Below are 27,358 nucleotides of genomic sequence, written 5' to 3'. Positions count from 1 at the left end.
CCAAGCTAATCAACGCTTGGCTGTATCTCCAGACCGAACACACCACCACGACGGTTTGCTGGAACAAAGACACAGCGGCACAACAAATTAATGAAAGATTTGGAGGCCAGTGTGTGCATGTGGATGTAAGTGTGTGCAATATTGCAAAATCACTTTCTCCTCATGTGATTAAGAAACACGGCAGATCAAATTAATTTTATCTGAATTGGTGTATTCAAATGCTTTCTAGCACTTTAGTTCTTTCTTATTAACTTTCTCATTTGTTAGGAAAGCAATAATCAAAACTTTGTCTCGGTCTGGTGATGCTGACAAACTAATTTAAAGTTGTGAATAGCTCAGACTCTCACTTCACTCTCTCGCTCTCAGAATGTAAGAGGCTCCACAGCAGATAAATCTGCTGTGCTTGGAGAGTGGCCTCCACCTGTCTCAGGTAATGATACTTATTAATGGCGATTGCCATCTAATCATGCTCAGAACATTTTAGGCCTTCTTCCTGATAAGTCTCCTACATTTAAGCTGTGCTTACAAGGGATGTCACACAATCTATTTTTAAGCCACCTGATGTAAATCAACCCGTCCCCACCCGCTACGTCCTAGCAGAGCAACACCATTTATGTTCTTCAGAGATTTGTACACTGATAAAGTCAAGACTGCTCTGAGACCAGCCCACAGGTCGGTGGTTTTTCAAACAGTAATGGCAGCACAGAAGACATTGTGCTTGAAGACACATACTTGTAATGACAGAGCAATTACAGAGTCTCATGTATCACCCGTCCTCTGTGATCCAGGGCAGGAGAGAAGTCAGTGCTGTGTCAGACAAAATAAAAGTTGTTACACATTTCTTCTTCTTTGTTTGTTTCGAACTGACACAAGCTGTAGGGTCAACGGAGCAGAAACGTATGCTTCGTAAGACTGAAGTTAGATGACAGCAAAATAACCCAGTTAAGTGCCATATGTTGGCTGTTTTTTCATGTGGCATTTGGTATCTCTTAATTTTTTTTAAGCTAGTTTCCCTCATCACTGACTCATCGCTCTAATCAGCACATTGTGGCTAGAAACCACTAGCCACATGGCGAGCTTAGTGGTTTACTCTTTTGTCACATACTCCTTGAATAGAAAGATGCAACTGCACATCAGTGCAGCCGGGTGAGGATTTAAACCACAGGTACCAGCAAAAATATATGTTTAGGATATGTTCAGTTACCTTATCACTCCATTACTTTCACACAACTTTTTACAACATATATGGCTCAAATTAATTAACCAAACACTTGAATCACACATCAGATCTTAATGAATCCCATATTAAAGTTGAAAATCTTCACTGATATACATCATCAAGCCTTTAAGGGCTGGATTAAAAAAATAAAAATCACACCAAAAATCAAAGCTAAAATTGTTCAAGTGGTCCCTTAATTTTTGTGAGCCGTACACTTTCAGACAGACAGGTTGACAGCTCTTTTTTTGTTGTTTGAGAAACCTTTTTGATGGACACTGTCATTAATTGCCTCCAGGGGAGCTGACATTATCTGAGGATGTGCAAAATTTTTTTACCTGTAATGTCAGTTCCTCTGTCGTCATCCGAGTCCTCTTCTTTCACATCTGTTCTGACCTCCTCTTTCATTTCTGGTACAAAGAAGTCCGTCTGACGAGACAGTGGAACCATATAGTTGATGACATCTGAACGATAGATCTCAATATTTGGGAATGCACAAAGCTTTCTCTCCTATTAAAATGGAAAAAGAAAAAGACACAAAACAGGAAGTTAGATTTACAGTATACTAAAATATTATTATTAAAAAGATAAGCACATATATTCTGTAAAAGCCACAAAGACAACCTTAAATGTCACCTCATGTTTGCGCAACAAATTTGCACTTGTGTCTGTAATTGAAAAAGTGCTCACCTTTTATAATTACACTGAGCCTGGAGAGGAAAGTGAAAAATAACACAAGCACAGACAGAATGAAGTTTGACTAGCTTTAAGCTGTGAGAAAGATCAGATCAACAGAGGCCAGATTATCTGCTTAAGTGACTGCTTCACTCACACACACACACACACACACACACACACACACACACACACACACACACACACACACACACACACACACACACACACACAAAATAACAGAATTCAGAATTGTATGTATTCATCTTCACAATGATCAAATCCAAGTGACGGTCTCTGTTAACATGCCCTTTCTTTAGAGTGCCACTGCCACCAGGGTCATTGCTTCTGAAAATGTGATCCCCGCTGGTGAGGAATAGGGCCACTGCAGCTGGAGTGTGCATGACCAGAGGAAAAATATAGTTTGCTGTTGCCGTCAAGCTAACAATTATTTAATTACAATTCAATCTGCATCTTTGGTGACTGTAAGGTATGAACTTTTTTTGGCTTATGCTGTTGGACATGCCTGAAAACAAGTTTAACAAACATTGATGTAAGGCCGTCATGTTTCATTTGCATGAAAAAAGGTCTAAGCTGACTCAATTAATTTCAAGCAAAGAAGCAAAAAGCAAAGAACAGCTTTTTGTTATTTTGCACTACAAAAGGTAGACAGATTTAAAACACTCAAAGGCCTCATAAAACTACTATTAAACCTTCTCTTTCAATGCTTCTCACATAAAAACACTGCAAAGCGTGCAGGGACCAGGGACCAATGTTGTAGAGTGTGATGAACACCTCATACAAGCAGAAAACATTTGAGATATGCACTTTAAAATGTCTTTGCTGGTATAGCACTATATCTTTCACACATTAATATGAATATACTTTATGCCCTCCCATGTGAGTTCATTAAAGTTGCATTACCATCCACATCAATGTGTCTATACTCTCCCCCAGAAGTGTATGCAGTGAGTGGAGAGTTTATAAATATTATACCATATTTTCCTCTAAAGTGGACATTAGCCTTTCGTAATTTTTCTTCATGCTTTCTTATAGCTCTCAAGGGACTGCAGAGGAACACAGCAGAAGCAGAGGTGAGCTGCAGAAGGCTGGTCTCAGCTGTGATCGGCTATAAAGTGACAGATGAATGTTGGAACACACAACCATAGAGTCACAAATCAATCAAAATCTCTACAGACTGTACAGGACAAATACACACACACACACACACACACACACACACACACACACACACACACACACACACACACACACACACACACACAAAATTTTTTTCCTGGAATATTTAGCATTTTTGTATTAACTTCTCTATTCCTTCTGATCCACAAAAATAGTTGGCTTATTGTTCCACCCCGGTTAGAATACACAGCAGGTTAAGGGTAACACTGTGTACATACTAAAGAAAAGAGAGCTGATATGACTGGTTACATTACATAATTCTTTCTCATTCCTCACATTAAAAAGCAGATTTATGATTGTATACAGCTGCTAGCTGTTGGCACAGCTGCAGCTGCTCTGTCTGGCTCTTATAGGTGAAGCTGTGGCTGGATACAGTTATTGCTTAGACTTCAGATAGCTACAATTGGGTTTTGAATCTGTGGTGCTATCAATATGTATGGTGGTACCGTTATTCAAATTCAGTGACAAATGTGTTACCCAACCCCCCACCCCCACCAAAAAAGAAGGAATAAAGTATTATGAATACAACACTCAGCCAGCACATTCATCACTGCACACACACAACTGCAGTCAGTGTTGTTCTCAAGAACAAATATGCCACAGTCAGAACTGCAACAGCCAAAGCAAAGCCATGGCTACAGTGACAGCTTTGTCATACCAAGGCTGCACTCACAATTACAGCGGTCACTATGGAGTGACTAATAACCTCTTCTGGTTCTCCTTCTAAACACACTGCTCAAATTAAAAGAACACCTTTTAATCAGAGCATAGCATCAAGTCAGATAAACTTCTGGAATATTGATCTGGTCAGTTAAGTAGCAGAGGGGGTTGTTAATCACTTTCAGCTGCTTTGGCATTAATGAAATTAATAACAGAGATTGCACAGGTATTCCAATTCCTCCAGGATGGCACGTCAATGTGTGCTATTGCGAGAAGGTTTGCTGTGTCTCCCAACACAGTCTTAAGAGCATGGAGGGGATTCCAGGAGACAGACAGTTACTCTAGGAGAGCTGGACAGGGTCGTAGAAGGCCCATAACCCATCAGCAGGACTGTATCTGTTCTTTTGTGCAAGGAGGAACAGGATGAGCTCTGCCAGAGCCCTACAAAGTGATTGCCAGCAGTCCACTGGTGTGAATGTCTCTGACATCCTCTAGTGGGCCAGGTGCTTACTGGCTGGCATCGCTGAGCCCAGTTGGCATTTGCCATAGAATACCAACATTGGCAGTTGTGGCATTGGCATCTGTGAAAAGCACTGGTGCCCTGTGCTTTTCACAGATGAGAGTACATACACCCTGAGCACATGTGACAGATCTAAAATGGTGTAAAGAAGCATGGATAGCATTCTGCCTGTAACATTGTTTAGTATGACTGGTTTCATGGTGGGTGAGTGATGGTCTGGGGAGGCATATCTATAGAGGGACACAGAGACCTATACAATCTAGGCAACAGTACCCTGACCACCATTAAGTATCAAGATGAAATCCCTAGACTCACTGGTACAGTGGGCCCTCCTGGTCCACAACAATGACTAGCCTCAAGTGGCAGGAGTATGCAGGCAGTTCCTGGAGGATGAAGGAATTGATACCAGTGACTGCCCCCTATTCTCACCTGACCTAAATCCAATAGAAAGCCTCTGGAAGGCTATGTTTCAGTCCATCTGATGCCACCAGGTTGCACCTCAGACTGTCCAGGAGCTCAGTGATGCCCCGGTCCAGAGCTGGGTGGAGATCCCCCAGGACACCATCTGCCATCTCATTATGAGCATGGCCCAACATTGTCAGGCATGCATACAAGCATGTGGGGGGGCACACAAACTGCTGAGTATCATTTTGAGGTACTGCAATGACATTTTGGCAAAATGGACTAGCCTTTGAATGTCTTTGAATTTAACCTTCTATTGGTTGCTAATTTTCATTTCCATAAAACGATGTGGGATCCTTTATTTCTTAACACATTACCCAGTCCATATCAGTATAGATTTCCAGCATGTGTTTGTTCCCCATTGAGATTTGATGTATTTCAAAGTGTTCCATTAATTTTTTTGAGCAGTGTACATTGCAACAAACCTTTCCTGGGCAGCCACAATAGGATGCACCAGCCCGGCTTTACATTACTGTATACTGTACCTATCAGATTTTCCCTATTGGTCAGAGGAATTGTGAAAATGATTACAAGGTGGTGCCAAAGTTTTGCAAGGGGATTAAAAAAAAGTAGTCCAGAAAAACCTGACATTTCTGGGTCTAGATACTGTTGTTTTTGTTTCTTGTTTTGGCCACATTCCTGACATTTAAAGACATAAACATTACGTAGACAACTGATATCAGCAAATGGCTACAAAACACTCAAAAGATTTCATAGTTTTGAGCTGTGCTTTGGGGCATTGAATCACTACAAATGTGCCCTTTACCAACACCAAAGCAACCTTTAACCATCACATTTCTCCACCATGCTTGAAAGATGGCTTCAAGCACTACTACAGCATCTTTCCATTTGCTCCACATATAACAGCTCAAACACACATTTATCAAGTTTTTCCCAAACTTTCTCCATCCAGTGTCCGAGGTTGTTTTTTGTTTTGTTTTGTTCTGTTTTGGGGTTTTTTTGCCAATCTTAATCATCTCCCTTTTACTGGCTATGTTTCAGTCCATCTGATTTGGCTTTTTTCTTTGCAACTATGCCTAGAAGGCCAGCTTCCAAGAGTCCCCTCTTCACTGTGTGTTGATAATGGTGTTTGGTGGATACCATTTAATGAAGCTGCCAGTTGAGGACCTATCAGGCGACAAATACATCAAACTACTTGTCTTCTTGCTTAGTTGAGCTCCAGGGCCTCACACATCTCTTTCTATTCTTGTTAGAGCAAGACCGCACTGTTCTGTGGAAGGAGTATTTCACAGCACTGCATGCGTTTTTGTTTTTTTTTTCAGTTTCCCACACAGAACAAGAATAGTCATATTTACTGCTCTTTTTTTTTCTGTCCATTTTGAGACTTCGTAAAACCTGCAAAGAAGTTCAACATTCATTGAATGAAGTATTTCAGTTTTCAGCTGTGTTTAAAGGAAAGGGTTTTTTATTGATCAGTTACGATTTCACTTGCATTAGATAACACAATGTGCCATTGAAACACAGGAGTGCTCTTTGCTGAGAAAAACCCTCTGTATGCCCACGACAATGTTCCATTAAAATCATTAATGGCATTTACCAACATTTGAATTTTTTTTATTAATGTACTTTTCTTTCGAAAATAACAACATTAGTAAGTGATCCCAAACTTGAGCGATATATTCAGATCTTATTTTTAGGTAAAATTAGTCAAATTTCAATATAAGAACACTCAATTGTGAGTAAAAAATATGCATTACTACTTGTATGTAAGTAAAAGTACAAAAATATTAGAACGAAATTCATATAAAGTAACAAAAAAAAAAGTATTCAAAGTACTGGATATTTTTCCATCAAAAATAGACTTCAAATAAAAGGAAACGCTCCAGTAAACTATAACTCTAAAAATGTGCTCAAGTGGCTTTCCACCATTAAATAGACTTAAACGCTCTCATTCTATTAACTTTTTTCTTTAAGAATAGTGAATAAGGGAGAATAACATGTACAAAAAGTGCTTATGGTTCAGCTCTTTAGTTAAACCTCTTAGAACTGAAGTGACCACTGAAATTTTTAAGAAGCCATTTCTCCCATCTGTGTAAGATGGTGCACTTTTTACATTTCTGTTTGCTATTTGAAAAAGGTTGGAGGGTTTATTTCTATAAATCTGCTGCTGGATAAATGTATTTTTATGTTAAACAGCAACACTGCTTTCTCCTTTGGTGCACATATTCTTTCCTACAAGGAAATGTTAACACACTCGCACTATTTATATTACACAGTATAACTCAACTATTTGAATTCTTAAGCTCGCACAGCTCTTCATCTCACCATGTGAATGTTCTCAGAGTTTCATAAAGGTCTCCTCTATAAATTTTACGTGAATGTATAGACTTGCAGTGTTGTCATGGTTATGGTACAAAACAAGCTATTCTGGGCTCTGAGGGGGAAATAAAGAAAGAAGTAAGGTGGATGGTCTAACAGCAGTAACCTGGCTCCAGTTCCTATGGGTCAGGGTGATCTAAGCTGACTGATGGGTTTTAATCTAATCCTTGCAAAATAAGGAGCTAGTATGAATCACCTGGCTGCTAAACACAGAGGCTCCAGCCTTGGGGCTCCCTATGCAAATGAGTGCCCATCTCCTTGAACCTGCTCCGATAATGAGCCAAAGACAAAGACAGTTCACTATACTGTAGGCACACATGCATCTCCAAGGGATACTGTAACAGATAAAAGGAAGAAAACTGTATATAAGAAAGATGTATACCAATGTATCTGCATTACTGACACTAAGTAACACTACAGTCCATCTATGTAAGAGGTTTCACTGCTTTTGCAGCAGTGACAGCAAGATTGTATTTAAAAACATGACTCAATCTGATGATTTTTTTAATAGTTACCACACCATCAGGGAGACAGGATATAACTTTCCCTTATCTTTTGTACAAATGAAGACTGAAAATGATCAGACCTCCACAACAGTATGAGATGTTATTCTACAATATGTGCTGTTTGGGGGTTTGTTTGCTTGTTTCAACACAGGAAATGCATCATACTTTCTTTTGCAAATGTATCATAGAATGAATAAAAAAATAAAACAACACCACAGTATGTGAAGCTAAGCAAGGCAGAAGACAATGCAGTGTCAGTAATCTGGCTTGCAGGATGCCAGTGTGTTAAAAAACAGCCTATTAGACAGCAAAGGTTTCTTTAAACTTTTAAACAATTTTTGATTCTGGACCTTTTAATTTTGTAATTAAGAAAACCTTTAAATGCACATTTCTGATTAATCAAAACTGATATATTTGAGCTTACTCATCTCATTCCTGAGTAGAAAAGTTTCTGTACTATTAGTGCCATATTCTTCTTATTCTAGAGATGTTTTATCACTTAATCTTGCAAAACGGATTCAAAAATCCTACCAGCTGATTTATGAACATTAATGTACACCATTCTCCTGCAACATTAAAACTCCCTGTGCAATATTGCTTAGGTCCCCATGATGTCACTAACATAGTTCCAAAACGTCAGGGTATGGACCACTCGTGTTTAGAATCGGGGCACTGGCAATGGAGGCCTTGGGTCATGTGGGTGGGGCCTCCATGAATCAGGCTTGTACCAGTGCATCCAGTGGATGCTCTGTTTTGGCAGCTGGGTCATCATGTTCCTTGAGCTGGGGGTGAGATTGTTTGATATACAACTGCTGTTGTACTGTTGTTACTGGTGTTACAGGTTGCTTCACTGAACTAGGGTGTAAACTAAGCTTGTTCCATGCTGTACACAGTGTATTTAATTTTTCTTATCTGTTTCAGTGATGACAGTTATCTCATCTGACAGCCAGCAAAAGGACAAAAACACACTACTACATCTATTATTAAACAATGACATGCACAACAAAAGATGTCTCATCTCTGGGAGGTATGTTTCACTGACCAGTAAACTATATTTCCTCTCAATGGGGAAATAAATAAAGAAACAGCAGACGGATTAACTGTCATAATCAAACCCCGCTCCTGGCTTGAATGTCTTAATTATACAACGAGCAAGATGTTCTCTTTCCTCCCAGTGGCCTTTTGTGGTTTCTGTCTGTCTACTCTCTGATTGGGTGCCATCCATTTCCCGAAAGCATATCATGGAGTCAACAAGCTTCCACTTAACCTGTGTCTTGAAGCTGCTGGGAATGAAATGTGCTCTGCTGCAGGATACAGAGGCAGATGTCTGAACCATCGCAAAACAGGTCAGTGCTTCCTTGACTGTCGCCTCCTAGCAGACTCAAGGGTTATGATCATCACAGGCAAACTTTTCAAAGTTCCTCTATACCTTAGGCAATTTCGCCTCTTAATAATTACCAATCTTGCTTGGCTAAAGAGTACTAAACTGGCTACTTTTAAATTAGTAGCTAATAGGTTCAAGTATTTACTATATAAACTAGCATCTCTGAAGAGAAAGCTCCTGCACTTGCAAATAAACAGAAGATAAACCCCAAGTTTGTGATTAAACAAATCAGAATATATTGGAGTTGTCAAACAATTTTTAATTATGTGCAATCAAGTACGAAAGGCACAGAGGTTTTCATTTCAATCAAAAAATACACCTGCTAATTTCACTATTGTATGTGGTTAAAATTTCTCTAGGCAAAAAAATATTTTAATTAGAGAACTCCGAGTCCGGGGTTTGACTGGGATGATAGTTCAAAACTCTGGAGTCCAAATGGAGAAAAACGACTCTTTGTGTTGTTTGGTGACGACAGTAGAAAAAAACCTGTCATATATAGAGGAGCTGTGGCACAAAATTTCAGACATGCAGAAGTGGGTGATATCAACCATATATGTAATTTTCCATATTCTGATATAAAATAGAGTATGGTCCAAAAGATGAAATAGGAAAGAAAACACGAAATATAAGAGAGAAAAAAAACATAATTGTTACTACAATATAGCAGTTCATTCTTACACAGAATATTTTATCTTGTAACCATGTAGGCACTTCCTCTTTAAAGAAAAGTATTAATATTAGTTACCTGGCCTGTGTACTTTACAGGATATTTAACTAGGAAGTTATTATCTTGGCTTTGGGTTGCTTCTTGTATCATATACCTCAGTAAGTAACAGGTAATGTATCGGGTTGTATCCTAAAAGTTGTTGGTCTGGATTCAAAACTATTAGATCAACAGAAGTACTGTGATATTTACAGGATCACACAAAGAGTCAGTGGGAAAAGAGGCGTGAACTCAATTAATACAGAAGAAGTTAATCCAAAGAATGAGATGTAAGATCATGATTTAGCAGAACGAAGGACACAGGCTGAAGCATCAGTTCTGTGGAAGTGCCCTTGAACATGTTGAGTCTCATCCCCAGGGTAGTACCCTGACTGACCTTTTATTAATACTCACTGGAAGATAAAGGCAGTAATTCCCCACTGACTCAATCGAACCCCCCCCTCCCATTTTTAATTACTGCTCATAAAGCAGCCTTCTAGGAGTAATATAATTCCTACTGTAACAATCAAGATCAGTCTTGTCGTGTAAGAACAAAATATATACCATGTTTCATATCCAAGCAAGTGGACCTGGTTTACTGTTACTTAAATGAAAACACGAGAAGTAACAGCCACACAAATAATTGGGTAAATTGGTAAATAGAGACAACAGTCAATGTTTTTTGGTATTATCTGAAAGGATTTCTAGACCATAAAAGTGTCAAAATGACTTTAAGAACTTAGTAGTTTCTTAGATGGTGATATAACTACACCTGTGGATAAATAAATTAAAAAAAAGCATTTCCAATCTGTCTGAGTGCAGTTGGTGTGTGTGTGTGTGTGTGTGTGTGTGTGTGTGTGTGTGTGTGTGTGTGTGTGTGTGTGTGTGTGTGTGTGTGTGTGTGTGTGTGTGTGTGTAGAACTGGGAGAGAAAGAAAACGATATAGGGGAGGGTCTCCTGAGGGTTTGTAGTCTTTGACCTGTCTGGCAGCAGCTCAGTGAACACACCGTATCGCTTCCTTCAATAGAAAAGCCCAATAAGAGGAAAGTGAACATGGATAACAACGCCCCTGGAGCTTCATTTACTGCACTGCTTAACTAACTCTGAACTGGCCCCCCAGAGTAACGGGGCCATAAATACAGCAGAAGTATTTTACCCTTTCACATATTAAACATATTCTATCCTCTCAGGTCTGATGAATAATGCTAACACAAACAATCATCCACTTCCAGATGTGTCTTGAAAGATATGATATCAAAGAAGGAGACTTTCAAAGATCTGAGCATTAGGTTGGTTCTTCCTTTCATTTCTCAGCTCTCATCTCTGTGTTTGTGATCAGCTCAGGAGACGTTCTGGCTGTTGGCCAGAAAAAAAAAAACAAAAAAAACAAAAAAAACAGAAGACCCAGGAGAAACTCACTTTCTAAAGGCAGAAGACTCACAAAGTCAAGAAACAACCCACAGCATATATCAAGAGGTCTGACTTGAGATTGACCGAGACACAGGGGTCATCCTTACCTCACTCTGTTCCGTATATTTTCAGAGATGCAGTATGTTGTTTGTCAGGTCCCATGGATAAAATTTAAACTGTGAGGGGTGGATGTGCACTTGATAATGTGCCCAGCATCTTTTTCCAAGACCAATATTACACAGTGGGTTTTATTTTAGGAGCAATACGATGTGTGACTTTACTCCTTATTGCAACTAGTGTGATTTAATTGGGGACAATTCCTGTGATCTATCTTAATACTACTTAATAATTAGAACTGTTCACATCAAAATTAAGAAAAATCCACTATTTTGTTGTTTTAGATGTTCTATTCCCTTTTTAAACACACTACATAGTTTACACAGTTGTTCAACAATCACAAAAAGAAATGGATCAATTTCTCAAAAGACAGCACACTCAAATTTGAATGATTTTCAAAGACATGATCATTTTCATTTTTTAAAACTCCTGTTAGGAATCATTACTCCTACCTCGAACACCATGTCTCAGCTTGATGCTCATTGTCTTGCAGAAATGGAGATGTAAGAAATTCTAGGAAACAAAGGCAGACTAATCTGTTCTAAGGAATAAAAAGTCAAATTATCACAATGTATCACAACTCCTGGTACTCAGTGGAAATCAGTAAGATGTTAGTTAAGAGTTTAAAATGATGTGATCCTATCGGTGAGTTAGTGTATGTTTCATAAGTGAGTAGCCAGCAGGGAAGCCAATAATTGACTGTCCCACATGACTGAACGCAATTTGTGGCAGGCAGCCCATGAAGGCAGATTACAGTGCAGTAGGTAAAAATCCATCCTCACACTCACCGCTGTTAAAGAACACCATCACACCTGGTATAGTAATGTTACCTTGTCAGTTACTTTTGGACTTGTTTAATTGTATAGGTGTTGAAACCATGTGAGCAGTGTGGCTCTAAGGATGATGATGTGTGTCTTTTTTTCCTGTCCCACATCTGTTCCCATAAATGTCGGTGTGGCCTACAAATATGCACTGTTCCTTTAGCACTGACCTTGGTAAACTTGGTTTATGACAAATAAAATTAATCAGATGTCAATCTGTACATGCTGACAAACTGTTTAAAACTGTTTAAGCATCAGTATGTTATCCTTATTAAATGGTGGCAGTATAGATACTGCCGTCACCATTAAGATAGTAAATAATACTAATGTGTTAACTTGTTACTTGTGTGGTGTGCATTTTTAAACAGGGCAGTCTTGTCTGAAGTCTAACACAGCAAGTTTTATGGTTATTGGAAATGAGGACTGAAAAATGTGATCGTGACTGCCATACTAGCTGTTTTATTTTGCAAAGAATTTATCAGCTTCTGATCAAATAGAATAAATTCTACTATGAAAATGACAATTTAAGCAAAAACCAAACAATACATGCAACATCAGTATCTCATCCAAATGTTTCTCTAAACTGTTTAAAGTCATTTCTAATGCAGGAAATATCTCCTGATGCAGAAAATATAGCAGCTTGAGCAAATATCCAGAAATGAAATGGCAACAATTCAATTTAATTTCTGGAATTAACAGAGCATAGCAGAAGATCTCTCCTTTAAACACACCCATCAGTTAAATAAACTAGAACTTTTAAGATGGAAAAACGCTATAGTCCTGTCAGCAATAAGGCACAGTGACAGCCTACCTTGCTGTCAGAGGAAACATGTGAGATACGGCTGTGGAGCAGCGGTGAATAATGAAAAGAAGACAATGTTCATTCAGCCATGTAGCAGTCTACTACCCCATTGCAAGCTGGTAAAAGAAGCTGGCCTCTAGCTATGGGTGTAAGTCACTTCATCCTAATAGGGTATGTAAAGAAAACAAACCCATTCATACACGTATGAACATATGGACACACTTGGGCACATTTATTTATAGATGGATGATTTCTCGCCCCAGCCCAAAGGCACAGAGAAATGAAAATTAATACAAAAGGTAGGTGACTTCTGGTGATAATTGGTGACAGTCTCCCAGGTTCCCACTATCCCCTGGTTTATTTACTCCCACTGCACTATTACAGCCACAATCCACCCTCCTCACACCCTTCATAACCTCCTGACCCCTTTCTATCTGTGGAAAGAGACAAAAACTCTACTTCACACCTCTGCAGAGGTGTCCAATTCAGACTGTCCCTCATGGTCACACACTTCTCCGGAACAGAGCATTTTCATTCTGCCTCCAATAAGGCTATTTTCTGCATCCCTCTCAGCAAGCCCAGGCCTTCTCCATCACCTCCATGCTTCCATGCCCCAGTGGAAGTGTGCAGAGATGGCTGGCTGGAGAGATCTGAGGACTGAAAATTGCATTGCTGCAAAAGGCAAGGGGTTTGTAGCAACCTCTCTGTGCACCTGTGCAATCAATAAGCACACACACACTTGATGAGCTACAAGTATAGTGACTGTCAGCAGCTGCTGTGGTCTCCAGAGGTCCCCCAGTTGATCTGGTGAGCTTGCAAGAGGTAAAAAGCAATGAGAGTGGCTAATTCCCAAAATGTGCAAAAAGCCCCAGCTTACTTTTTGTTCTCTTCTTATAACATGGGTACTTTTGGACATACAAGATGAAATAAAAGTAGAAGAACAAGCTAGTTAATACAAAACTAGTAAAAGTTACTACTGATGCTCTGCTCCACTGTATCATAATATATGCAGTTTGTAAATCACTGCTAACGAATCAAACATTCAACATTAGTTTGGATTCAGACTTATGTCTTTTAAACTTCTGCCAACCCCGACCATATTTAGCTGCATTAGCGATATTTGAGCAGCTGGACCACTACTTTGGTTCAAACTGAAATATTTCAGCTCTCAAGATAATTTACTTTTGAGGGAATTCTTACTTCCAAAAGGATTAATTGCCTTTTTTGGTTTTTGAGGGTACGTCTTAAAGTATCAAATGGAAAGCAGAGCAATTTGGTACAGATATCCAGAAAGCTAAGAAAAATAAGTCCGCAAGCAAATTAGAGCAGCCCTGAACCTTTCCAGATATTTCCCAGCAGGGAGGCATGTCTGAATACAAATACCTGAGGGAGTTGTATCTGACATTAAACAGCGTTTAGCCCGTCACCACAAACTAATTTTGGTGTTCAATAGCACACATGTGAGAATACTGCAGGCAATACTCTGGTGAATTCTGGTGTGTACTACCTCATGTACACTCTGTGTGAGCTACCTGCCTAAACGAACCATGTGAAGTATTTCAGTTAAGGGAAACTCACCTATCTTTACTGTGTGCCACATGCATGTCCCATCCTGATTCTGCAGACATCTTCTAAAATTTGTGTGTGAACTCCTAACATGGACCCCTCCCTAATTCCACCAGAAGACTAATAGTTATGATTTCAAGTGAAATGCCCCCACAAGCATCAGATGGATTTCCAGATATTCCAAACATTACAGCTGCTAAACATCAGTATGTTGTAATTGTCATCACCTTCAGTTCTCAATTCAAGGCAGAGGATGCATCACACAATATGCAGGCAGGATAAAGAAGTTGTTCTGATAAAATTTACTAGAGTTAAATAAATGCAGGCAGAGAAGGAAACTTAACAAAATGCAGCAACAAAGTCCAGGAAGGCTGAGTACAAGCAAAATCCAGCAAAAGACAATCTATACAGTTACCAAAAACCAGAGAGCAGTGGCTTAAGGGAAAACACAAGGACACCCAGGGATGGACAATCAGAAGAAGATACGCTGACAACTGACAGCACAAGATACCAAGAGAGCTAATTGGGTAAGAAGGCACAGGTGAACCTAATGAGGGTGGGGAAAACAACCAAAAAGACAGCAAGAAGCAAACCAGAGACAAATGAGGTAAGTAGGTAACTTCAAAATGTAATTGGAAGTAAATAAAAAAGAAAACATGCACACAGGAAAGCACCGGAGACATAGGGAGATGAAAATCAATTAGAAGTGAGGAATGGTGTCAACATTTAAAAATCAGCCTGGATTCCAGCAAAGTACTTATATGTAAAAAAAAAGAAAAAAAAGAAAAGGGGGCAGTGTTAAATGGGTCTCTTACCAAGTTGCATGTAAACAAGCTGAGGGAGCTGCACACTTCAGCTCTAAACACAGCCTTCGAGAAGGATACTTAATATGCCTTTAAGTCCTAAAGTAAACACATACTTAAAAAAAAAAAAAAGCAGCTTTTATTGTGGCAGTGAGATTTCCCTCTGAAAACAGATTTAAGAGAAAGCACGAGGCCATTAAGAAAACCATTGGAGAGGTTTGCAGTCAATTAGTCCTGTACATTAAAGCTTCAGGATTCAGTGAAGCACTACATGGAAAGCAGGATATGGAAATACATGAATATAAATAGCGATCTGCTTTAAATAGGCAGACAGTCACTCCTTTATTTGGGATATTAATCTGAGAACCTAATGTTTGAGATATTCACATCTCTGTTCTAATGAGATACAATTAGGATAAAGGAATGAGGACAGCAGCTGTGACATGGAGAGAGAACGGACCGTCTAGTCTTTGATTTTGCTGGCATCTCATCTGCAGAGCACCTTAAATATTTGCCACAAAGAAAGTCTCTACAAAGTGCTGCAGTTTCTTTGCACAAGCAAAACTGGAGAAAATTTTTTTTTTTTTTTTTTTTTTTGGGGGGGGGGGGTGCAAGAAATTATTAGAAAATAATTTCTGACCTGTCAAGTGAAGAGGGCTGAATTCTATGGAAATGGCATTTTGCTAAGTTTCAGCAGTATAATGAAGCTCTGCAAAAACACAAAACCTAGGACAGATCATTTGAATAGTGTCTATGTCCCAGTGGCATCCTTAGAGACAGCCACACACAGCCAATCAATTTATATACACAAATCTTGTCCAGACACAATTAAAAGTTCTGAAAGGCAGCAGCAGAAGAAAAGTACCGCCCAAAGATAGAAAAAGGTGTGATTAATGTAGCAGCGATGTGTTTAATGTGGCGGTAATGAGTTCTGCCTAGTATTTTGTGAGATTTGGCCAAAGAACAAAATGACAGACAGAGTACATTACAACAAAGAGCTGTGAGTTAAAGACCTGCACATAATAGAAAGGAAGTAATGGGTGATGAAAATCATTCTTGCCACACATAAAAATTTCATAATCAACAGAGAGAAACAGAATTCTGTTTACCATGGTTTACTTAATTTACTGTCTCCCATGAAGTCCACAACAGCCTGGCCTAGAAATGAGCCATCAGCCATTCAATATCGTCTCTTTGAATAAACCATGGTTACACATCCTTGGCATGAACACAGAAAGAAGGTGGACACATCAATCTCAATAAAACAAGAATAACAAGAAGGACCTACAAACGTTGTGATCTCCAATTTTCTTGTTTGCCTTGAACTTAAAAAACATCCACACTTAACTTATATTCTGTCCAGTACTGAGGCTAAAGATGCTCCTTTAACACCTCTTTCACTTTCACAAACTAAATTTCTTAAGTTTGTTGTCTATATACCTAATACCCGGACATACAAAGCTTGCAGCTAAAATCCAATTACAACTGATGATTAACAGACATTATAAGAGAAACACAGCACTCAAAAAATCTAAAATTTAAATCTATCTTTAAATACTGTCTTTAAGGGTGGGCCCAGCCACTTGTATCTGCAACCTCATTCTTTCAATTACTACCCAGAACTCATGATCACAGGTTTGGGTTCTAACACAGACCAACTGTCCACAGTTTTGCCTTCCAGTTCAGCTCTCTCTTCACAGGTCCTGTACAACGCCCACATTACTGCAGATGCAACATCAATCCACTGATCAACCTCAAGCTCCACTTCCTAAAATACTTGAACTCTTTCCCTTTGAGCAGCCATGTCCTCAGACGCGAAGGTGCTGACTATCATCCAAGCTGCTTTAAACTCAGCTGCAAACCAAAACAGACACCCTCCTAGCCTCAGCTATGCTTTGAGGTTCTGTCCATGAATATCAAAAACAGGAATGAGACAATGGCTTGCTTGACTTTGTACCAGAGAGGTCATCACAGCTCTCACTTATTCAAAAATCTTACTGATTGCAACCATTGCCTTGGACCCTGTACTTGGACCCTGTACTCCCACAGCAACCCTCCAGTTCTAAGTGCTCTTTCAACTGCATGAGAATATTCTCAGCCAGGATCAGCATTTCTCCTCCCTGGCCAAAAATGCTCTGAGCCAAGCCCTGATTTCCCTTCCTGAGTTGAGGCCAACCGAAAATCCTCCTCCATGGTCTCCCCCAAACTCCTGCCACACCTGAGATTTTTTTTTATTATTTTTTATGCCACCACCAGTTGGAGCCTTCCCACATTTTTTTCAGCCAATTTCCAGCTGCACACAACTTTATAAGGCTGTGAATGAGTGTGAAACACAAAGGCAACAGAGTACAGTCCTCACAGCAATAGTACATACAACATCTGCAGCACAGCAAAGTGGCTAATAGGAGTTTAATTAACTCCAATAAACTACACATGCAGCCAAGAGAATTATAATCACGAAGGCAAACAAACTTCACTTTCATGGCCACAATCAGTGTGAGTGCAATGGAGAGAACTAAACAGGAAACTCAAACTAATCTTTTGACTAATGACGTGTTTTAAGTGGTACAGAGGGTAACAATCTGTTTTTCATCACGCCTCCATCCTTAAAGACCAGGGAAAATCACAGGGAGGGATGGTCCAGTGTCAGACACAAGACAGAAACTGTTGGGTCTGGGTTAAAGTCGCCACTGCCCTACTGCTGTCCACAGGGCAAGAACCATGTTTAAGCCACAGGCCACCCTTTATTAAAGCTCTGTCAGCATGGCACAACGGCAGCCTAATGGTTACAATTAGCAATCCCTTCTGCTGACAGAGCCCCTATCTGAATGCCCCCTCTGTGATACTTGCAGCCTGATCCTGTCCTAATGATTGTATTTTATGGGTGCAGTGGAAAAGAAACCTGGGCTAAAAGATGGAGCCAGAAGATGAAGAATAGAGGAAGACCAGACTTAGAAATAAAGAATAAAGCTAAAATGGGCCAGAAGTTGCAGATAAATCTAATCACGAACAGAGCTTTGAGAAAATAATACAGAACGTGACTCTTGGGTTTAGACAAGCAATAGTATGCAGTGCTGTGATACAGTTTAGTTATTGAATAGAGAAAAACACTATCATATAATAGTATAATAAAAAATGAGAGAAAAACATTGGTATTACAAACAGTTTTGCTGCAATGATAAACTCACTGATACAAACCATCTTCATGATGTTGGAACTTTTTCAGTTACAATTTGCAAAACACGTGATCTATTGCCACATTTTTCATGTCTATTACAGTGAAACAATATACAGGACAGAGAGGAGAACAAGATCATATTTTTATACTGACTGATAAAATTATGTTGGCTGTTGTTGTGGGAAAAAAAATGAGAAAAAAGTGCCATAAACAAAAGCTTTAAGGTGCTCGTTTCAATTTGTTTACCCACCTGTTTTACCCCCAATCAGTCATAGCATCTTCTATGGATGAACAAAGCAGCTTTTTTTTTCTGAAAGTTTCAGCAAGTTTATTTATTTATTAATGCTAGCTTTTTTCTGCTGTTTTAAAACTGCTATCTAAATAAAATGTAAACTGCTCACTTTTATGCACTTCTTGTTTAGTTATTTAGTTATTCAAAATAAAGTTCAGATGGTTATTGGCAGTCAGAAGCAAACAAGCCATCTGGACGCGTGGGAGTTTTCCTGGTGGACCGGAGGACCAGTGAGCTGGTCATGAGTTGAGCAACACCAAATATGAAATGAGATCAGAAAATTCTCATGTTGTTTGACCAGTTGGCTCCATGCAGATGTTAGTCTGGCAGTGTTTAAATTAGCATCTGACAGTTTTTTTTCCCTGCCAAGTTCACTATGGTACATTCTGCCTCAAAAACGCACACCTGTCAATGAATGACATTTTGTGTTGCAGTGTCCTTAATTTATATTCAAGTTATGATGTAGAAATTAAAGGAAAAGTGGTTTAGTAAGGTGCTGAGACATATGCCAGAAGAGCATCAATAAATTCAGCTCTTTGAGTTTCTGAGATATTCTCTCATTTGGTGTTTTTATGATGGTAGCGGAGAGTGCTGTCTAATGCAACATCTGCATATAAAGCATTTTGTTCAACACAAATTCTGCTGTTAAGGACCAACCACACAGTAAGTAATATGCTTGTCGCACAGCACTTTGTCACTGACAGTTGGCTGCTAGCAGACCTTTTAGGCTCTGGCTGCCTAGGTAGTACTCTAATAGACTACTCTAATATAGAGTATCTACCACCCTGGGACTGAATGAGAGTCTATCAATGAGAGTGATATCCTTTATTATAATTGGTAGTTACTTCAATCACTTGCTCAAAATTGAGAAAAGTTTAACTCAAGAGCCACCTGTTTCACCTGTCGTTACTTGAAGTCCCTGAACGCAAGTGATTTTCTGCTAGTTAAGTGTTAAGGCCTCACACAGGCCTAGAGACTGGTTGGCAGCCACTGGCAACCACCACTTGCAAGACAATAATAGATATTCTGCTACCAGCTGGTAAGTGGTTGCAGGAGGTTGCTGGCAGTTGCTGTGAAATGACTGCTAAACCCCTAGTCATGCAGACAGCGCTGCAGCTGTTGGCAACCTCCAGCAACAACCAATTGGCGAGTGAATACAAATTTTTCCCTATTGACTGGAGTGTCGTCAACTGGCCTTTAGGCCAGTCACAGCCTTAGTTGGTCACTAGCAGACGTTCTAGGCTCTGGTTGAATAGGCAACCCTACTATATCTGTATTATTTTTTTTTAAATACTGTTAATCACTTCAATAACTCAGTTACTGAAGTTATAACAGTTATTTCACCTTTCATTGCAACAAGTTATTGAATTCTTCCATGGTTTCTTTTCACAGCATCACTGCTAGACCTTAGCATATGTTTTGCATATTTCCCTATGGATGCAGGTAACTGGAAAAGACCACTTCCATCAGCACCAAGCGAAAAAATCTCTGCAGGAGTAATTGTAACAAAGCTAAACACATAATATTACCAACAAAAACTCTACATGTATGTGCCTAGTTTTGAACAAATCTAGATTGAATCAAAATTTATATATTTAAAACACAAGCCATTGTGTGTTTTTCCTTAACAACATGTATATTTGTTACCCTGGCAAAATGTCCTAGATACAACAAACAATCATAGTGTTAAATTTGCCACGTTCCAATATACTTGCAAAGTGGGAGAAGCTGCAATTTCCAACTGCACAGCCTCCCTACAGTAATGTAATTTCAAAACAATCACTGGCACTTGATAAGCAAACGGTACCCAGTGAGTTTAAGCACCCATCTATGTAATTGATGGACTTCCTCTCAGACCAATCTTAGTCACTGTTGGAAAAAAGAAAAAAAGAAAAACACCTTCAAAACAATCTCAGTGTTCCTCTCAGAGCTGTGTCCTTTGCCCACTACAGTTGACTCTGATAACCATCAATTGTTGTGTCAAGAATCGAATTGCAGACAACAGTAGTCAGCCTGCTCTCAAACATCACGGAACTGGCTCATAGGGAGGAGGTCAAACAACTTGTGAGCTACAGAAACACTAACAATCTGTCCATGGATGACAACAAAATGAAAGAGATCACTGCTAACTTGGAATCGGAATGCATATCACAGGCAAACTGGTCTGCACACAAACCATGCCATCCCGAACTACAAAAGCCTGACACCATTTGCACTTCTTGCGACAGATGAGGACACCTCATCGCACACCTCCCCCCTCCCCGCTGCTCCTTGCTGCTTGCTACAGGTGTGTCAGTGGCATCTGCTTTGCCTCTGGATTCTATAATTCCCTCTTTCCTCAAGAAATCTGAATTCTTAACTGGCAAAAAAAAAAAAAGGTTTATTGCATGTTGGATGAGTTTAATGTTAATAATAAAAACAATAAAGGCAATGAAAAAGTTTATAAAAATGTTATTGACCCAAAGTTCATTTTTAAGCTGTATGTACACCGCATATTTCCTGTTATACGTCATCCAAATAATAATACAGAAAGACTTAAAAATGTCCTTCCCTTTTCTTATTACTTTACTCAACTCAGACTTTCCCTCACTTTTCCCTAAAAAAAAAAAGAATACCACTTTGCTCCAGAGCACACTTAAGTCTGACCCATCCTCCCCCCTAAAGCTCATTCAATTTGGCCACACCTCACTGAATCTAAATTACTATTTAAAAAGCTAAGAAAATCCTCATCAGAAAAGCCTTGTGTCAGAGCAAAACCCTTCCATTAGCATGTCTGTTTCAATGCTTTCCATCCCTATTTCTGTCCATCAGTCTAACTACTGTCACTCCACCTCTGATAGGTTTTCATTATGTGCTGTCCCCGAAGGTAAAACGTGAACTTCCAATATTGTTCCACTGTCTGTCTCTCATGAAATTCACTGAGCCTTATACTTTTAAATAACTACTGGCTTTAAGACAGTAACTCCACTCATCAAAGACACTTTACTTCTTTGTGTTTTATTTTTCCTTTCTTAAAGTTCCTGAAACTTTTAACATAGTTAAAAAAGGGCAAAGTTTATTTGCAGTTACTATCCTACATTGTTGATGCTGCATAAAAAATATAACAGTTCACATTCCGTGTTTCCTAAAACTCAAAGCACCCAGGAGAGTAAACTCCAGACACACTGGCAGGATGGACGTTTGTCCATTAATTGGTGTGCTGCTGCACTTGATATCGCTGACGTTTCATTTTGGACTTTTTTTTTTTCTACTGTAAGTTTGTGTTTCTAACTTGTCACCAAATTACTAATTAGACTGCATGGTCCCTCTGGAAACTAGACTATGTCGGCAGAAGAGCTGCTTACAGTCAAACTCAAACTTCAACAGCCCTGAGGCTTTGGTATGTCTATTCATGTCAGAACCACAGGTACTGTCAGGCCACATCAATTAGACATACATTATTTAGTCTTCCTGATTTTGGATGCTGCTCTAAACAAAAGTAAATCAATACATTTTCTCTACCTGACATAAGATATTGAGCTGTATTGCATGATGGTGTCGGACTCCAAAAGCAAGGCTTTTCAAATTTAATATATTGCAACATTTGTTCATTTTACTGTAGCACATCTAAACTCTTTCAGATGAGCCTTCAAATAACCTGTAGTTTCAAAGTAGAATCGGGAGCTTGTCAGGTAGAGCTTTTCTGATTTTCTACGGGTGCTGACAGCAACACAGAAGATGGAAAATGTCAACACTGACTGCTTCTTAAAATGAAACACATGACACTGACTTCAGTCTGGCACTTTCTTAAAAGACACTTCTGCACAGGAATGTGAAAGAAACTGAAACGCTGAACAGCAGCTCAGCCTAACAATCACTGACACAATAAGATTTGAATGACAGCAGCAGGGAAGTCAGGGAAGTGCATGTTCTTAAAATCCAACCTAGTACACGTGCAAGACAAGGCAACCCACTGCTTAAGTCTGCTTGACTGCTAGTGTCAAAAGTTCTGGCGTATTTATCAGTAATTTGAATTCTTACAATGAGTGAGTCATTATCATAGCGCTACAGTATGCACTTTTTTCCAGTAAGAAAAAAGGTAAGAAACTTTAGGAAAACAGAATAATTGTTTAAGAGGCAGTTCAGAGATATCTGGGAAGGCGGGACAAGCATCTAGCAGTGCCAGTTTGCCCTCTAAAGATCTGTTTTTCCCCACACTGTCCTCACCCTGGTTGTCTTGCTTGGCTAGGACAGGTATGTACTCTCTCTTGTCAGCTGTCTGCCCACTTCCAGGTATGTGGTTTAGTCATTTGTGTTTTACCCTCCTCTGGGCAGCTGATTTAACTGAGCTTGTTGCCAGGGCAACCACCTCTGCCAAAGAATCCCCCTTTGTGTTTTCCATGGAGACCGGATACTTTGATAATCTGAGGGATTGCAAAAGACATGGGGGTAGCGCGGAGCGGCTGCCAAATGTCTTGTGAAGCATGCGAGTTTTTGCAAAAGAGCAAAATGGAAAAAAAAGAAGAAATGCCAACAGTGATATTGTGTGTTCTTCAGATGTCTGTCTTTATGTCACCCCATTTTTGCAAGATGTGAATAGTTTTTCCCATTTAATTTTAGTAGTACTTTACATTACAGCTTGGTAACAGTATAATAGTAATCATTTGGTAATTGTTTGATAACAAAGTAGTGTGCAAAGTGCAGGCTTTTTTTATTTGAAACCCATTTGATATCATTTTGAGTATAATTTTTTTTAATCATGTGGATTCATTCTCTTTCTCTTGGCAATACTTTGTTTAAAGATATAAGGCATTTTGGGGTCACCTTGAAAGAAAGGCAAACTATAATGTGATATTTGTAATCCCCAGTAACTAAGGCAAGTTCATTTTAAGCACAGTTTTAAAGATAAAAGACATTTTATGAAAGTTTGACCTTGAAGAAGAGGTCAGAAGTCCAAAGTAACGTGACATTTAGAATCCCCGTATATCATTTCCTATATGCTTACACACTGTCAATACAAACAATGGCAGTAAGAAACATGGTTTTCAATAGCTCTTACTATTATCACTTTGACTTTCAGATCTATTGACCTTGAGGGAGAGGTCAGAGGTCAAATATGACATGATACTTTAAAACTTTATCTGTACTTTCTATATGTTGACAATACACACCACACCTGTAAGAATCATAGTTTCTAACTTATAAGGCATTTTGTCAGTTTTCCAACAATAAATTAGTAAGTTGACTCTGAAGACCTTGGTGGATGTAAGACAAATTTTAATGAACTGTTAACATGACCCCACTCTGCACCCCTACAAAGTTTTACCGGAATTCATACAAAACCTTTTGAGCTATCGTGTTTACAGACAGAATGACAAGCACACAAGTGCTACCAAAAACATCCCTTGGCAGACATAATAAAAAATTCTACTATTAATATTACTCCGATACCTTCAAAATCACAATATACTGTACACTCATCTCACACTTTATTAGGTACAGCTCACTAGCAGTGGTTGGACCCCCTTTTTGATTTAATAACTGCCTTAATTCTTTTTGGCACAGATTCAAAAAAGTGCTGGAAACATTTCTCTGAGATTTTGGTCCGTATTGACATGATAGCATCACACAGCTGCTGCAGATTAGGTTGTCTGCACATCCATGATTCAAATCTCCCGTTCCACCGCTTCCCAAAATTGTCATGTTGAAGAAGTTTGAGATTATTTGAGCTGGCACATCGCAGGCATCAGAAGACTGACATGAAGGGATGGATATAGTCAGCAACAATACTCAGGAAGGCTGTGCCATTTAAACATTGCCCAATTGGTACTAAGGGCTCCAAAGAGTACCAAGAAAATATCCCCCACACCATTACACCACCAGCAGCAGCCTGAACACTAAATTCTGACCCTACCATCAGCAATTTCACCTCAGCAGGTCATCTTGACCACATCTACATGCCTAAATGTACTGAGTTGCTGCCATGTGATTGGCCAATTAGATATTTACATTTGCATCAAGCTGAATAGGTGTAACAAGTAGCCAGTGAGCTAACAATTGGTAATGGCATAATCATGCTTAAAGTGCACTCCTTTTAGGTTAAATGCTTTATATGTTTAATGCTCTTCCTTATTACCTGGAAACACAGGTATGAGTTTCTGTATATTAACCACAAATCAAAATCAACAGCTAGTTTCTTTTTAATTTTGGTGTAATATTAGAATACATTTAATAAAATAAGGATTTTTTTTCAAGCACAGAACAGTGGAACAACATAGCTATGTGTGCCACATTGCCAAGAGGGCTTGTGAGGAGATGTCTGTAGCCTATACCAAGGTCAAACTACCTTAAGCTTTGTAGTCATCATTTCAACATCTTCAGTATCATGGCTTGCAGAGGCTCAGAGGACCTTTTTTATGAATATGACAGTCTTATTGTTCCTTTAGCAACAAGCTGATCTCCACACTGGATGCTGCTCCTTTTAAAAAAGCAACAGTGTAGTTCCAGGCTATCTATTAAAGTAACTTACAAGAACACAGTTCTTCTAGCTAGTCATTTTCATCCTCAGTCTCTCAAAAAAGGTTTGCCCCCAAGACAGCTTCATCGTGTTAATTGGATTTGTGATAGTGGTGAAAATTATGTTAAATATGCTGTTGAAATGATGAAACATTTTAGAGATGATTCACAAGCCTTGTATACTGCTGCCAAACTCAAAATAAAATAAGGATCAAAAACACAGAAAACCCCATGAAAAATTAATTTCTAGTAAATTCCTTTGTTTACCAAAAATCTCAATCAATATGCGGTATATTGTCTACTGACAGTACCATAAATTCAGGAGAAACACTTAATATGAGAAATAAAAGCAAATGCTAAATCATCAGGGGGGGACTGCATACTCCAGTGTAAGCTACACGCAAAAGTTCTCATTTGAAGCTTTATATCATTACACTGCACCAACAGAAAGGTAAACAAAAAGGCATATATTTCGGTTGCCCATAGGCAGAAAAACACAGAAAATGAGCATATATGCAAATTAATATAGAAAAAAGGAAACTGTAAATCTGTTCCCTGCTCTCCACATAAAACTGAGAAACAATTTATCTTCATTTTCAGTGAAATATCCCCAGACATAAAAAGTCTAACTACTGTCCCCAGTAGTTAGACTTTTTATGAAAAATCCCCAGACATAAAGATATGAAAAACAATAAGCTGCCTTCAAGTCTCAAGGGACAGTGGATCCATACGAAAGTATTCGTCATACTGTGCTGGTGACAGCAGGGAGACAAATGAAGGCACGGTGGATTCTCAACAGTGGCAGAGTGATGCCATTATGCTAACGTTATTAATGTACAGAAAACAGGCATCAGCTCATCAGCAGCTGATTGAAACCCACATCCAGTTATAAGGAATAAAACACACACGTACATACCTACATACACAGACACACACACAGTTACAGTGCGAGGAACACGTCTGCAACAAATTCCCACTCAACGTGTAAAGTGTTCCAAGAAAATTCTATTTATGGTGCATCCACTCCAATTAGCAGACTTGTGCAAAAGCAAAGCAGCGCGCCCACACACAGCATAAATTCAAGATCTTTCGGTGGCTGATACTATCAATTCATAAGTTTCTGGTTCATTGTACTACTTGTAATAAGTACAGGGTTTAAATAATGCAAATCATTCTATTTGTGTTTATTCTTTACACAGCATTTTAACTTTCTGGAAACAGATTGTACATAAAGATTAGAATTGTTAAATTAATAGAGGTTTAGATCTAAATCACTTAACATACAGTATTATGGAGTAAAGTTTTAAAAAGTATTTTAAAGAGGTTTAATTAATTTAACTTCTTATATACTATCTTTCTTGAATGTATGTCAAGAGTTATTGGCCACTGGAATCCTTTGCCCACAGTGCACTCGCCATAAAGAGACATTGTATCTACTGTAGGGCCTCAGTCACACAGGCCTTGGGACCAGTCGGCAACCCATTGGCGACCACTGGTTGCTAGGGAGAAATGTGTATTCCCTGACCAGTTGGCAAGTAGATACTGGAGGCTAGCTGGCTGTTGCTAGGTGAAATCTAGGGGGTCACTGACCGGTCTGACTGACCTACATGAATTGACTTTAGCAACCAGCTTCACAGGGACAGCCAGCAACCCACTCGTTAACAGTTTTCTCCCTAATGCAGTGGTTCTCAAATCCAGGCCTCGTGGCCCAGTGTCCTGCAGCTTTTAGATGTGTCCCTGATCCAACACACCTGAATCAAATGGCTGAATTACCTCCTCAGTATACAGTCAAGTTCTCCAGAGTCCTGCTAATGACTTCTATATTTGACTCAGGCCCTAATGACAGGTGGTGGTCGGGTTGCCACCAACCATCTCTAGGCCTCCGTTACTGAAGCCTAGAGACTAAAGAGTAAGAACTGGAAAGACAAACATTGTTGAAGAAAAAGAAATTATATTCTGAAGTGCAAAGGAAACTATAATCTTATCAGTATCATATGTTAAACATTTAGCTATGCACATAAAAACATGTAATTGTAAATTCAAGCCAAACACACAGATACTGGATTTCATGCAGGTGCAAATATGAGCCACAGAGTGTAAGAGCATCTGCCAGGAAAAATTCAGAAAATAAAAATCTCCATATTAAGATCAACAGTCATATAACTGCTAGCTCTGATAGAAGCAGTAGCTGGCAAGTCCTCGAGTGAT

At 39.1% G+C, this 27,358-nt stretch overlaps 1 protein-coding gene across 1 annotated transcript in view; it reads right to left on the bottom strand.

Annotated features, from left to right (window-relative positions):
• tex264a (testis expressed 264, ER-phagy receptor a) overlaps window positions 1-27,358 on the bottom strand; it is a 71,498-nt gene that overhangs the window by 6,946 nt on the left and 37,194 nt on the right. Inside the window, exon 3 of the mRNA XM_030728439.1 lies at window positions 1,555-1,726. Coding sequence (XP_030584299.1) covers window positions 1,555-1,726 — 172 coding nt within the window. The remainder of the gene's footprint in view (window positions 1-1,554; window positions 1,727-27,358) is intronic.

This window comes from Archocentrus centrarchus, chromosome 5, assembly GCF_007364275.1.
Source record: "Archocentrus centrarchus isolate MPI-CPG fArcCen1 chromosome 5, fArcCen1, whole genome shotgun sequence".
NCBI lineage: Eukaryota > Metazoa > Chordata > Actinopteri > Cichliformes > Cichlidae > Archocentrus > Archocentrus centrarchus.
The sequence above is the reverse complement of the archived record's forward strand: the minus strand, read 5'-3'. Positions and strand labels throughout refer to the sequence as shown.